The following is a 15,646-nucleotide window of genomic DNA, read 5'->3' as shown; positions in this document are numbered from 1 at the left end:
AACATTTAGTGTAAAATGCGCTTACTGCATGGGAGGAGAACGGTCATGAGATATACTTTGATAATGCTTGGGTTTCAACAAAACCATACTTTAAAAAATATTTTGTTGGACTTCTACAGAAACATTGGCCTGAATGAATGTACCTATAGTTGCTGTTGTATAGTGTGTTGTCAGCGATTTGGCTGTGGGATGCAGTGATTGTGTTTCAGTAAGAGTCGCTAATAACATTTTCAGAGGCAGGGAAAAAGCGAGCCGTTGGAACCACAAAGGTTACTAGGAAAGTTTTGCAGTATGACACAACAACAAGTCGCAGTAGTCTGATTGTTCCTGTGTTCTGAGAATACTTCACACTTTTATTGTAGCTGCTGTGTCAAGTCTGCAAGTGCAGTCATTCATTAGCAGTGTTAGTTCAAAGTGCTTCTTATAACATCATGGTCGAAAAGTGAGATTCGGGCAGTTCTGCAGTACAACTTTGTGCACGGCTTAAACATAGACAAGAGCTCTGAAGATAAGACTCTTGCACTCGGTGATGTGTGTCCACATCGTACAACCATATTCAGGTGTTCAGAACCAAAGAGGAAATTTCATCCTGGAGGACACTGAGAGCACGGAAAGGTCACAATCATCAGTTAAAGAAGAAAACTTTGGTGCTGTGAGGAAAATGCTAGACAAAGACAGGGGAGTGACCTATAACCATATAGAGGGTACCTTGGGGGTAAATGTGAGTGACATTGTGACAGGTGATGAGACATGGCTGTACCATTTTGATGTGCCGACTTATACTCAAAACAAAGTTTGGGTCTTTGAACATGACAACACACCTGTAGCTGTTAGAAAATGCCGATGAATAAAGAAGAAAATGAGAACTGTTTTTTTCTTTTTTTTTTCAAATCGAGTGCTGTGTGTAGTTTTGGGCACACAGAAGACAGCCACAGCTAAGTGGTACAGTGAGCAGTGCTGGCCCAAGGTCATCCAATCTTTGAAGAACCTGCGACCAAACTCAAGAACGGACACTCAGTTCCACTATCACGATAACATTCCAGCTCACTGCACTATAGCATGCCCCCAATTTTTGTGAGGTACAGGACTGAAACTTCTTGAACACCCTCCTTACAGTCCAGACCTTGCACTTCGAAACTGCATTGTTCCCACATGTGAAAATGAAGCTGAAAGGAGTGCAATTTTCAAGTGATGAGGACCTGCTGAGGGCTTGGGACAACGAGTGCCTTATTCCCTACTGTAGTGGCAGCACCATTTAGGATAGGGAAAGTTAGTTTTGTGCACAAGTTACAGCCAGGTGCGGGCCTGATTGCAGTGAGCTATGCATACCAACAGTTGCGAAGTAGAATAGAGGCCACAGGTCCATCAAGTTGCTGAAAGAGTATATGTAGCTGTTTTGCATGTCGCAAGCTCCAGGCAGAAGGGGCCCACTGGCCAACCCAGCGTGTTATGAGTATGTGACGCAAAGTGGCGCGCTTGGTAAAACAGAGGCACACAGCCAAATATAAATAGGTGCCGTTTTTCTAACGAGATTCATTCAAGTGTGGCAGCTCTCCTGGACGGCAGGACGAGTAACACCACCAGCTACACACAGCAGCAGATGGGGCACCAGCGTTCCAGTCCATGGTGGGTCTTTGGTTCGACCCCCTGAGGCTGAAGTGGGGTACGGAGGCAGCCGGCCAGTGGTGGGCCATTCTTTGGCTCACTACTGCGGACAGTCGTTCTGGTTTCCAACACACGCCGGAGGCATCCCAATGCGAGGGCCACAGATTCGGACGCCGGATCACAGGCAGTTGTTGTCCCTGTGATCTCAGCCATCCCGGCAAGAATAAGCAGCAGCTGGCCGCATGCGGCTCACACCGAGCTGCGCTGAGTCGGCAGGGATGCAGACTGCCAAGTGTTGGCGCATCCTGACGTGGTCACAATTCTGCAGCTGTCCAAGGCCGGCACGACACAGCAATGAGTTGCACGGGCCGCTGGGGTGCTTCCTCAGCATTGCAGGGCCCTTGGATGCAAATCAGGAGGAACAAGGGCACGGCAGTTGGAAACAATAAATCACTTGGAAAGTTCTCGCTGAGTTTTAATATGGTGCCTTCTACCTCTTCCAGCTACATTTGGTCATCCGGATACATTTGATGGCAGAAGTTGCCACTACACTACAGAACCTTGGGAGAACTGGTTTAGGGAGTGGTGTGTATAGTTTTGGACACACAGAAGATAGCTACAGTTAAGTGGTACATTGAGCAGTGCCTACCCAAGGTCATCCAATCTTTGAAGAACCTGCGACCAAAGTCGAGAATGCACACTAGGTTGCTCCATCTTGAAAACACTCCAGTTCACTGCTCCAAAGCATGCCCCAAATATTTGTGGGGTATAGGACTGAAACTTCTTGAGCACCCTCCTTACAGTCCAGACCTTGCACTTCGTAACTGCATTGTTCCCACATGCGAAAATGATGCTGAAAGGAGTGCAGTTTTCAAGTGATGACGACCTCCTGAGGGCTTGGGACAACGAGTGTGCCTTACTCCCTACAGAAAGTTGGGAAAATTGCCTTAGGAATTGGTTTCGGAGGATGGAGAGCTATATTCAACGTGGTGGAAATTGCTTCGAAAAAATTAAATAAGTAAAGCTGTGTTGCAAAACTTTCCTAGTACCTTTTGTAAAATCATGGTGGCAGCACACAACTACTCGCGCGCTGTCGCACCCCGAGTCACTCGTAAATAAAATGTGTTCATTCGTGACACGATACAATAATGTCTCAGATGTTACCTAAATTAAGTTCATAGCTTTGTTAACTATTTTCTCGCTGGAAGTTTCTACAAGGTCCAACAGAATGCGAACTCATCACCGACGAACGACATGTTTAGTTACACAGAAGGAACAGTTTTACTCCTCTTACAGTGTTTTATTTTTTATCTCGGAATACTGTTACGGTTTAACGCTAAAATGAGTATCAGATGCATCTATAAGCGTTAATAATATTCATGTATTATTTTCAGTCCAAATACGACAGTGGTTCCGTTTTCTTTTTTTTTTTTCCAAAGGCTGCCTTCAAAAAATACTTAAGAGATTTCTTGTAATTGTTTTTATTTTTGCTTCGAAGCAGATGGCAAGAATTTTCTTTAGAGGAGGACTCCTCACATTCTAGACTAGAAACATGAGATATTAATTTTGCGAATTTTTTACCAACAGTTGAAATTATCACTAACTGCCAATGCTGTAGGACTGAGAAAGGCCTTGAGTTGCCTATGGTCGTGACGGTCGCTTTAGTGACGGTACGAAATGTTATGTTATTGCGTTAGATGGAAGGCTAAGAGTTCAACATCTCTTCGATATGATTTTCTTTTAGAGTCGTTACCTTAGTGTTTGGAATGGTATACTACGTAGTTTAGATAATAATAACAAAAGAAAAAGAGTATTACGAATTATTCGCATTGTTAGCGAGCGTGTTTAATCACATACCTCATGAAGCTGGCTGCCCAAATCCGAAGTTCTCACCCCAGAATGTTCAATGAAACACTTATCAATCTATCTTATTTTCGTATATGCTTTACTGTTGTAGCTGCAATGTTTTTTCAATACGCGACCAAATAAGTTTATAGACTGCTTAAGTCCTGCATGAGTTTTCTGTATTGCTTAAGTTATGGATTACCATGAAATCGACGGCATATCAGTAATTTCCCGAACGATGTGAAGATATGCTATTATAAACAACGCTGCATTCAAACATAGCGGTTTTCATGACGCATGCTGCAGCTGGAACAGCTGATTTTCCAGATTCTGTTTTGTTGCAATCAGTAAACGGTGCTCACGATAGATGTCAGGCGCGAGTCACGTGAATTAAATAGTGGATATCGTTGCAAAGCTGAAGCGGGGGCGTGCTAAATTTCGGCTGCTAAATCTTGTTTGGCTGTCATTGATCGGTAAAATAAAAAAAACTTCACATTTTAATGTGTATGAGAATAATTAACTGTATTGGATTTCATGTAACAAAGATTTTGTCACTTTGATAGCTCGTTTGCAGAAGTGGGAGTAACCACTGCCCAAAAGTGAGCTACCAAAACTGGGACACACAGATATTTAGAATGAATTTATGTTCCGCGAGATCATATTAGCAGTGGAGTGATACCATTTCTTAGTTACAAATATTATCTAGTGTTCTCTGTTTCAGGTATTTAGGACATAGCGAAACATGACGGAATACTGGCTAATATCTGCTCCTGGAGACAAAACTTGCCAGCAGACATGGGAAACTTTGAATAATCTGACCAGTAAACAGAACAATGTATCTGTAAACTACAAATTCCATATTCCAGACCTGAAGGTGATGTTTGTTATTCATATGTAAATCTACTTGTTGGAACAGATTTGTCATCAACTTAAGAAAGTGGCGAATTTGTTCCCTTTCCTTTTTATCAGTTGACTTTCTGGATTGATTTAGAACCTTTTCTTTCTTGAGAGTAGTTTTACCTATTAGAATACACTGATTTTGAACTGGATAATGCAATAGTGATTGTTTTGGCTTATTTATGTCTATGTGACTTGTGAGATGAGAACGAATCTCAAATATCTTGGCAGCTTCAATGACAGTTATGGCTGGATTGCTCAGTCATTAAGAACATTTGCTGCAAAAGATAAGGTCCAGGGGCGAGTCCCAGTGTGGAAAATAATTTTAATCTGACAGTAAGAGTCGCAAGACACACACATTTACAACAGCAGAATGAAGGAAACATTTTGGAAATAGTCAACTTCCTATTAACTGTCAGAAACATGACTGACTTAACATTAAATCCTCATTGGAGCTAACATGCGATCAACTCTCACTGGTTTACATATGACCTGTATCATCACTTTTGTTGGTTTCCAGTGGTGTTCTTAACTGTAATTTACCATTAATTAACACCTAGTCTAAGCTATTTCAGTATCATTCTTGATAGAAGAGTTTATATTCTCAATAAAAACTGAAGTTGTAACTATTGATTTACAATAGCCAGAGTTTAGAATGTGAGTGTTCAACTAAGTTACTAATATGATACTTTCCATCTTGTTTGTTACATCATAATCCTGATGTATTTGTTTTAGGTTTCATTGAGCATTGTAATTCTGACATTCTGTGATGGTGTTAATGTATCATTGTGACCCTGATCACATGTTACAGTCTTCACCACTTGACATTCACAGCAACTTGCTACACATGTATTTCAACCAAACTGTGCTACGTCAGTTTTACCACAAACTTGGATACTTCTCGTAATAAAATTACAAATTGTGTATTTTCACACCAAATGGAAAATTTTCAAGACTATACTGAAGCAGTGTGAAAATAATACACAGTGACCCAGTAATCAATTTTGACTGTGCTAGGTACTGTCCACAAACCCAAATTGAAAATGTCTGACTCTCTGGGAGTCTTTCTTTGTTCATGTCACATTACTCAAGAAAAGCAAAGTAACATTGGAACACAAATAAATGTGTAGTTATTATGATTCTATATATACGAAGGCAGTAACTTGTTCTCGAAAGAACAGTTACTGTTGATGACTGTGCAGCTTTTCCCTGGAATAAATGATAACTAACTGACAACCTCAGCTGCCGACAGGTGTTGTTGATATAACTCGATGTGGACAGCTGAAAATGTGTGCCCCGACCGGGACTCGAACCCGGGATTTCCTGCTTACATGGCAGACGCTCTGTCCATCTGAGCCACCGAGGACACAGATGAATAGCGCGACTGCAGGGACTTATCCCTTGCACGCTTCCCATGAGACTCACATTCCCAACTGTCCACAATTCTACATATGTATTGTACCTTATAGACATTTGCGCACTCACTCATTACTCTATAAGGTACAATACATATGTAGAATTGTGGACAGTTGGGAATGTGAGTCTCACGGGAAGCGTGCAAGGGATAAGTCCCTGCAGTCGCGCTATTCATCTGTGTCCTCGGTGGCTCAGATGGATAGAGTGTCTGCCATGTAAGCGGGAGATCCCGGGTTTGAGTCCCTGTCGGGGCACACATTTTCAGCTGTCCACATCGAGTTATATCAACAACACCTGTCGGCAGCTGAGGTTGTCAGTTAGTTATCATTTATTATGATTCTATAACAAAGATTGCCCATCATGATGATGACGCACAATTCTAAATATGTTGAAGACTAGCTACTGCATGAAGTACATCTCATTTTTTTAGTATGTTTTGTACTTGGTTATTGGCAACTTTTGTTGTTTTGATTTGCAGGTTGGGACATTGGATCAGCTGGTTGGTTTATCTGATGATTTAGGAAAACTAGACAGTTATGTTGAACAAGTGACCAGGAAAGTAGCAGCCTATCTTGGTGAAGTACTGGAAGACCAAAGAGACAAACTCCATGAAAACCTTCTGGCAAATAATAGTGAGTTTGTTACCTTTATTAGCCCCAGCTACATAATTCACTTTCATAACATTACTGATAGACCTAAAGTGTGACACTGTTTAATAACTGAGGTACATTCTGCTTGTTGCTTCTATTTGTGCATTTGTGATTATTTTATTCACTGTCGGATAGAAACTGCATTTTCTTTTCTTGTTTAGAAAAATTTACAAGTTTTGGTACTGCAAGTTTGCAAAGCCAGTGGTGCCTTCTTTTGGCAGAAGGGTTGAAGGGTAAGGAAGAGGGGTGAAGGAAAAGGACTGGAAAGGTTTAGGAAAAGTGTTAGAGTTCAGGAAAGTGACACAGAAACCTGTATCAGGGGAAACTTACCAGTCGGGATGAGAAACCTGGAACCCTTCTGCCAGAAGGACCCACCGGCTCCGAAAGCATGCATACCTAAAACCTTTTCTTTTTTTTCCCTTAAATGTATATGTTCTCCAGTTTCTGCTTGGTGAGTAGATTTTTTTTAAATCTGTCCAATTACTTTATATTGTCAAAAATTGCTTATTTTTGTTGTTATATTTATTAAACCGTAATTTAGACAGTGCCAGAATCAAAAGAGAATGTGCATTTGTGTGCACCAGCTGAAAACTATTTTGGTCAGATAGTATCAGACAATCTACTGTGTAATGGCAGCAGAGAAATTGATTGACATGTCATCTTGGCAGTGTTGATGTTGCAAACTTTATGGGTGAGCAATGATGCTTACAATCCAGCACATACTATCTTATATTAGAGCACTGGACTTGATGAATGGCACATTGTATCACCCAAAAAGTAAGAGAAATATAGATGGTTCCCTGTTCAGTCCCATGTTCCGTAAGATTAGAGGCGTTGTCTTGCAACTGGAAGATATGCTCCATTTCATGGACCTGGCAGAGGCCTGATTCAGTTTCTCGAAGCAACAGTATCAGTTTTTCACCGAGATGTTCAGGATAGTGTTTGTTTGCAATGGCCTTAGCAAGACATTCAAATTTTGGGAAAGTTTTTTGTTACTGAAGTGTGTTGTCTTTTCGCTGTGAAGGCATTGCACGTGTTTGTTGGCTTTAGTGAGGGCATAGGTTTTGTTTGGAGTCATCAGAGATGAGGGGCGGCATCCAGAAAGATTAATTTTTCAGTCAGAAAATTACCGTGTGAAATAGATTGAACAGACCCTGCTGACACTCATGGAAAATGATATACTGAAAATGTTTCGTGCAACAGAAGGAACATATGTTATAACTGGATAGATAGATAAAATCTATTCACCAGCGGCAGCTGGAGAAGCCATTCGGAGCCATTAGTTCCTTGTTCTGGCAGAAGGGTTGAAGGTAAAGGAAGAGTGATGAAGGAAAAGGACTGGTGAGGTTTAGGAAATGGGGAGAGTTATGGAAAAGTTGCCCAGAACCCCAGATCAGGGGAGACTTACTAGATGGGCTGAGAAGGAAAGACTCACATATGCAGTTAAGTGGGTCTTATTTTGAAATTAACCACCAGTAACTGAATATATTTGTTAAGTGTTAAAAAAGGGAGGGTGTCATATCTGTTACAGGACATTTTTCAGTGGAGTGCAATAACAGCCAATTCGTATTCAGTGCCAAAATTGAGTGTTTGTGAATTTGCAATATGTAGCACAAAACAAGGTTATGATTAGGTTGGGGCTCGGCAAGTGTGAATAAATTCCTGTGATCTAAGCCAGTGCCAAAACCATGATCAGAATTTTTAATTTAAAATTAAAGATATTTATTGCCACACTTGGTGCCCATTTGTAACTCTTTTCTCAATGAAACCAATTAAAAACTGCTCACATTTGCACTCAGCCAAACACACATGGTATTCTACTGCTGGATTTGTTTTTAACATGCCAGTGTTGTTTACCATTTTAATCTTGATTGGAGTGGTCATTTGGGAATTGCTCTATGAACCATGATGATTGGGTCATAAGTGCACTCAACTTTGTAGCTGCAGAAGAGTAAGCCAATATGCAGTCGGGTTACTTGCTAAGTCGGGGCATTGCACTTGAACCATTTCCTCTTTATGTAGTCCGGAAGTCTCTATCCAACACAAATGACTCTGTTAATCACTTGTCATGGAAAACAGAGGTGATGTAGATGGTGAAACACAACCACTGGATGTTTTAAGCATCAGAGGTGGTCACCTGGACAAATGAAGAATTAAGAGTCAGTAGGTGTTGGTGCAATTGCATTGAAAATACATTTGATGGAATACTCTTGTGATTACTGTACCTTTCAGACTGAATGTTTGTAAGCAGATATAACAGTCACAAACTAATGAAAGCAAACTGTATAGGGAGCTGCAGGAAGGTTGTGTGTACCCATTAGTATGCCTACAGCAATACCCTGGAGATGGTACCTGTAGCTGTACACTGCAGTAATCCATCAGTTTCGGATGGATCTCTCATTTAGCAAATGTACAATGTTTACAAATCTTTAACGTAGTTCAGCACTTCAGCAACCGAGAATTGTTCAGAAATTAAGAAATTCAGCCTTCAGGTGCAAGGTAAAACTTTATTAGTTTACCTAGGTTTTGATGCCAATAATGGTATCTTCTTCAGAACCTATAAATTGGCCCATTCGGACATATGTTACACATTGAAATACACCATCAATCTAATGATCTCATAATAAAGAAAATCATGGTACTTACAAAAATTAAATTATTTTGAGGGCCAAATTAAAACAGAATAAAGACGCATAGTCATAAGATTATGTCTGTCAAAACTAAAAAAATTAAGACAAAAGTAGACAGAGCTATGCCGGCCAGGACTAAGAGCCACACATAAGCAACAAGGAAACTAGGTGTCGCAAGCTGTTCCACGGCAAGGCTTGGCCAGCGGCCAAGCACATGTGCAAGCGCTAGAGAGAAGCTGTCTCAAAATTACTTCAAGCAAATGTAAATTGCAAACAAATTGCGACAGGAAGCGGTCCTACAAATGGACAAACCTACCTATTGGTACAATACATTAAACAATTTACCTTAGAACTAGCTACAAAATCAGGGAATGAAAATTTACATTCAAATATTATAATAAGAGGACGAAGCCCCACTACAGTAACTAATAAATTAGTGTGGGAAACACAAGCGTGCAAAGCATAAAATATCTAGTCCATATGGTCCATGCTCCCAAGCCTCTAAAAGATTCAAAGAATGTAAATTAGACACCCTTGAAGAATTGCAAATTTTTAAACATCTTTTTATTGTTGATAGAGAAAATTTACTTAATGATCAGGTGCAACTAAAAAATGGAAATTATTTCGAAGGAATTCAACCTGTACTTCAGTGGAGCTGACCCACCATCTGCTTCGAATGGCCGATGCAGTTTCCTATCTGCTTTGTCCCTTTATTGTAGTGTGATTGTACGTTGTGTGTCTATGTGTTTTGTATTATTCTGGTAATGACACCTAGTTGCTAAGATGTTTCTTAATTTACCTGTTTTATGTTCAAGATATTTTATGCTTCACACGCTTGTGTTTCCCATACTAATTTATTAGTTACTGTAGTGGGGCTTCGCCCTCTTATTATAATATTTGAATATAAATTTTTATGCACTGATTTTGTAGCTAGTGCTCAGGTAAATTGTTTAATATACTGTACCAATAGGTAGGTTTGTCCATTTGTAGGACTGCTTCCCATCACAATTTGTTTACAATTTACGTTTGCTCTAAGTAATTTTGAGACAGCTTGTCTCTAGCACTTGAGCATGCACTTGGCTGCTGGCCAAGCCGCGCTGCGGATCTGCTCATGATGTCTAGTTTCCTTGTTTTCGTGTGACTCTTATTCCTGGCCGGCATAGCTGCGTCTACATTTGTCTTAATGTTTTTAGTTGTGACAGACATAATCTTGTGACTATGCATCTTTATTTTGTTGTAATTTTATTCTGCGACATGGCCAATGTTTGGCCCACAAAGTAATTTAATTTTTGTAAGTACCACGATTTTCTTTATTGTAAAACCATTAGATTTATAATGTATCTCAATGTGTAACATATGTCCGTATGGGTCATTTTACAGGTTCTGAAGGAGATACCATTATTGGCATCGAAATCTAGGTAAACTAATAAAATTTTACCTAGCAACTGAAGGCTGAATTTCTTAATTTTCTGAAATGTAATGCATGTGGAATACTTTGGGATCCTTTATTGCCCCCCTCCTCTCAACCCCCCCCCCCCCCCCAAGCCCCCAGGGTTGTCTGATCTTGCACTTGTCATGGAGATTTTGAATTCTGTCAAATGTATTTATTTTTCTTGGAACCTACTCTTTCTGATCTATGGGAGTTGTGTGTATCTCCCGAGTGGTCATGGATCTAAATGGCGCCCTGATACTCCTTGTGTCTTTTAGAACCCATAAAATGGAGAGTGACTTTTTCTTCCCTTGAAAAGCTTCTAGTGTTTTAATAATTTTTTTAGCAAGCATTGCTGATGCTTCTTGCAATTTTTTCACTGGTATTGTTGCTTTAACATGCTATTTCTGCTTCCTTCATCACTGTTACTGCCTCTCGCCCTCACTTATTGTATCTGCCTTTACTCGCTTTCCCTCTCATTCATTTTTCCTCCTCCTCGCATTTCCTTCCTTCTTCCTCCCCCCCCCCCCCCTCCCCCTCCACCAATAATTCTTTGCTTATATCATCAACCCTGCTCCCACAAGATCTCCTTGCTTCACCCTGTGTTACTACCTATTCACTCACCACTCATGTCCTCACTGCCGAGTGCCTCCATCCATCTATCCCCTCCTTGCCTGGTGTTAATCTGATCACAGCTCATAATCTCAAGAAATATTACATGTGTGGGGAAAAAAACTATACACTTGTAAATAACAGAAATTGAAACATCGATTTCGGTGGTTTTCATGCTGCCTTTTAGTTGTTGTTCATTTCAAAGTCAAGTCAGAGATATGTTTTTGTAATAGGTGACCTACCTGGGTACATCACACGTTTCCAGTGGGATATGGCAAAGTATCCCATCAAACAATCCTTGCGGAACATAGCTGACATCATCAGTAAACAAGTAGGTCAGATAGATGCTGATTTGAAAACGAAATCTACTGCTTATAATAATTTGAAAGGCAACCTACAGAATCTGGAGAAGAAACAGACGTAAGTATAAATGGTTTTAATTTAAGTGCAGTTGTCAAACTTGCCATCTGAGCAAATTGCGATTGTGAAATTGTCAATTTTTTTTAAATTTACAGTGGAAGTCTAATGACACGAAATCTTGCTGATTTAGTGAAGAAAGAGCACTTCATATTGGATTCTGAATATCTTACTACCCTACTGGTTATTGTACCAAAGTATGTATAGAAATTACAAGTTTGCAGCTATTATTTTTAGCTCTTTAGGTGTAGCTAGAAGCCCAACAACATACTTTTTAAGTGATTTTATGCCAAATTTTCCAGAATAATGTTCAATGAATGGAATCAGAACTATGAGAAGATTACAGATATGATTGTACCTCGATCAAGCCAGTTAATTTACCAGGACTCAGATTTTGGCTTGTACACAGTGACTTTGTTCAAGAAAGTTGTGGATGAATTTAAACTCCATGCTCGGGAGAGAAAGTGAGTGACCATTCACATATAAATTAATCTGTTCTTGCTGTGTTTTCCCTACAATTTTCTAACATATTTTCAATTATTGCTTTGTCTGTTCATCATTTGCCTTCATATTCTCCATTTATTCTAATCATCATATAACTTTATTGGAGAAAATTGTTTTGTCCTGGAATGAATTCAGGAAATCAGATTACAATAGAAAGAACAATACTAAAAATTAAGGGAAAATACTGAAGTAGTTGTTTTATCCCTTCTAAAATGATAGTGAAAACCTGTTGTAGTAAAACTATCATTTATTGTATGAAAAGAGAAACCCAATTGAGAAAACTGTTAAAGTGCAAGATGGAATTTCTGGCTCAGTACTTACCTTCAGGAAGTGAAATATAGAGGACTATACCAATAGGTGCACGTAAAACTAAATGACACTGTCGTTTGTCTTTCAGAACTAACAGTTCTTTCCTTGGGGAGAGAAAGGAATGGGTCAGGGAAGATTAAAAATGATGGGTAGGTCACTCAGAGGGAACCCATGTGCTGGGTCCTACACTTTTGTCTGATACTTCTGAAAGCTTCAGTAGTGTTGTATGCTTTTACTTGTGACAGTACCTAATATTGCAACTCATAAATGTAAGTAATAGCCAACAATTTTGTCTCTCAATTTAAGATAATGACCATCTCATTGTAAAACATTTGCTACTACCAGTCACAATTATTGTTTTTGTTGTAATGATAAAAATGAAAGAGGTGTTAAAGAATACTGCGAAAGTGTGAGAAGAACCCTAAAGAGGGCAGTAAAGCTGTTGAAGAAACTTAAACCATTCTTGGCAATTAAGTATATTTGAAGTTCGCATTGACATCAAAAATTTAAAATAATTTCTCATTGATTGGCACCACAGTCTCATTGTACTGGATGCAGTGCACTTCAGATGTGCATTTTTACTTGCATTCTTCGTTACAGATAGTCTTGGCCTTTTTTTTTTGTCTGATTGTCATTTGTTCAACATGAGTGTGGGGCTGGAATCATTCATGTTCATCTCGTTGACCTGTAATTCTTCTCAGAACCTTGTACTGGATGAAACACACAAGATTTCTCAGAAATGAGGTGCTTCTGTCAGTTGATAATGTACCTTGAAACATCTAATGGTTGTGGTTTATGCACAGTAGTGCTTCACTTCACTTTTCTCTAAACATCATAATTACAAGTTTCAAAATTAATAAATAGTTTGAGAGAAAGGGAGGAGGGATTCATTGAAGTCCTGCTCAATCACCAGATGTGGATCCATTCAATTTTTATGTCTAGAGATATTTACAATTGTTGTTGTATTTAACTCCTGTAGCTAATGTTGATGTTCTGAGGGATCTTGTCCAAAATAGGTTTGACCAAATATAGTGCACTCCAGAACTTTTCAACACATTACGACAAAGCACGGAAGGGAGGCTCAGGGCCTTCATTGAAACAGGAGGATGTTACTTCAAGCAATTTTTGTATATGTACATTGTTAAATGTATGACCTATAACATTAGTAATAAAGCCAAGTAACTCCTAGCAAAAGATTTTCAGACCCAAGCTCATACGCACTTTTTGTAATGTTTTGGTAACAGGAACACAGCTCCAGTGTTCTGTCACATTCTTGTTGCTCTATTGCTGTGGCTGGAATCAGTTTATAGATCATTGCCTAAATGACTGGAAAGAGGCACACAGTTGTTGAAACATTGGTCAGGCCCTTCTCAGCTTGTTACTGTTTCCTTACAACCATTAATCTCAGACTGACACATGACCTCTTTGCCTTGGAAGTGCAGTTCCTGTCATTTTAGTGGATGACACAGTATATCTCATGCAGGCCCACTGGACTGGAATGCCCAATTGGGATCACATTTCTTTTATGAGTTTGTGTGTGGTACAAACAGACCCTGAGCTGTTGCGGCTCTTTCTTCCCTCTAGGGCTGCATTCCCTTGTCCTTGCTCCTTCCACTTTGCTGCCCCCCCTCCCTGTCTGTGTGTGTCATTGGCTTATAATGGTCCGGCTATCCTCCTGGTTTCTGTTATTCCTTCTAGTTTTTGTTCATCTTGCTTTTTCATTTGCACCTTTCCTTTTTACCTTTTTTTGGTCCCCCCTTTGGGGTGTGACTTACCCTTCTAAATTTTCTCTCCGTAGTGTGAGCCAACTGGGGAAGAACACCTAGTATCTTTGGTGTGTGGCCTTACCACTTCTTCCATCTCTTCCTCCACACCATTGTTCTTTAACTAGTCCATGTGGTGAGGTTGTTATCAACCCTTTTGGTTGAGCCCCCTGAACACAGAAATCACACTACTGATACCTTCCCATCTATGACTAAGAGTGGTTGCTTGTCATTCTGGAACACTCCCAGCAACAGCTGCTGTTTCAGATGTCCCTTGCTGTGGGTGGATGGGATTCACAGGGAGAACCTCTGATTGTAGAGGGTGGTATCAGGGCAGACACTTTGCGTATTAAATACATTAAACTTCAAGCTGGCCATTCCTCTGTGGTCGTCTTTGTAGTTGGCAGTGGATCTTTTAATGCTGACTTCTTATAACCCTGTGGCCTTTCCTTGCCTGGCTACACCCTGGGAGCACGGCCAGGCTTGCTCGCTTGTGGTGAAACCTTTTCCCTGCTATGTAGTTTGCACCAGAACTGACCGGGACACTTTCATCACCAGCAAGCCACTATTTTGCTTGGAAACTATTGAAGAAAAGTTTGTTGAATTGAACTTTCTGAGTAAGCTGCGGTCAGGTTTTGCTATTGCTCAATACTTCTTCAGTGCCTGCCCCCTCCAGAACCCCCCCCCCCCTGCACCTTCCCCCTGTAACTCCCAGACTGGAGATCTGCTGCCACAAATAATTGGCTGCGGGACCCAGAGTTCATCTCTGGGCCCTACCTTTTTTGAACTGTGAAAGAGAAGAAGAAGTCATAGGATGAGACCTCTCTTTTAACCCCCCTCCCCTCCAATCACCACACACAAACACAAATCTGAGTCAGACCTTTTGTTTATGGATGTCACCCCATCCTTGTTGGTGCTGGATGGTGGCCCGGCAGCATGACTGGTTTTGGTCCATTCAACTCCCATTTGGTGCTTATTCAATGGAACTGTAACAGATACTACTGTCACATTCCAGAGTTGCAGTCTCATATTTCCTTTTACTCCACAGCTTGTGCCATTCTTCAGGAATCACATATTGCTGATGCTCACCCACCAAGCCTTCATAGGTATCATACTTTCTGTCGGAACAGTGTCAGCCCTTTGAAATCTTGCAGTGGTGTCTGTAAGTTGGTCCGCATGGATGTCATTAGTACATGGATCCCCCTTTGTATTGTTTTGGAAGTGGCTGCCATTCAGGTCCACTTGAACTCTGTGGTCACAGTTTGCAATCTCTATCTCCCCTTGACAGGCCACCTACATCTGCTACCCTAACTTTCCTCCTTCAGCAAGTACACCTTCCCTTTCTACTCCTTAGGGATTTTAATGCATATCACTCCTTACAGGGCAGTGCTTCTTTGGTTAGTAAGGGTCTCCCCATAGACCAGTTTCTTACAGGCCATGACATGTGCCTACTTAATGATGGTTCCCCTACCCATTTCAGTGCTGCATATGGCACTTTCTCTGCCATAGATCCTTCTCTCACTTACCCTCCCCTTCTCTCTTCATTCAGTGGTCACTGCATGATGACCT

At 40.5% G+C, this 15,646-nt stretch overlaps 1 protein-coding gene across 1 annotated transcript in view; it reads left to right on the top strand.

Moving 5' to 3' along the window:
- The first annotated feature begins 3,776 nt into the window (after positions 1-3,776).
- The window catches only part of LOC126262774 (V-type proton ATPase subunit C), a 65,102-nt gene continuing 53,232 nt past the window's right edge, over positions 3,777-15,646 (top strand). The window contains exons 1-6 of the mRNA XM_049959589.1: positions 3,777-3,923; positions 4,172-4,324; positions 6,242-6,395; positions 11,318-11,504; positions 11,600-11,698; positions 11,804-11,965. Of these exons, the coding sequence (XP_049815546.1) occupies positions 4,193-4,324; positions 6,242-6,395; positions 11,318-11,504; positions 11,600-11,698; positions 11,804-11,965 (734 nt within the window). The 5' untranslated portion in view covers positions 3,777-3,923; positions 4,172-4,192. The remainder of the gene's footprint in view (positions 3,924-4,171; positions 4,325-6,241; positions 6,396-11,317; positions 11,505-11,599; positions 11,699-11,803; positions 11,966-15,646) is intronic.

Source organism: Schistocerca nitens, chromosome 6 (genome assembly GCF_023898315.1).
Source record: "Schistocerca nitens isolate TAMUIC-IGC-003100 chromosome 6, iqSchNite1.1, whole genome shotgun sequence".
In the NCBI taxonomy this organism is placed as follows: Eukaryota; Metazoa; Arthropoda; class Insecta; order Orthoptera; family Acrididae; genus Schistocerca; species Schistocerca nitens.
The sequence above is the reverse complement of the archived record's forward strand: the minus strand, read 5'-3'. Positions and strand labels throughout refer to the sequence as shown.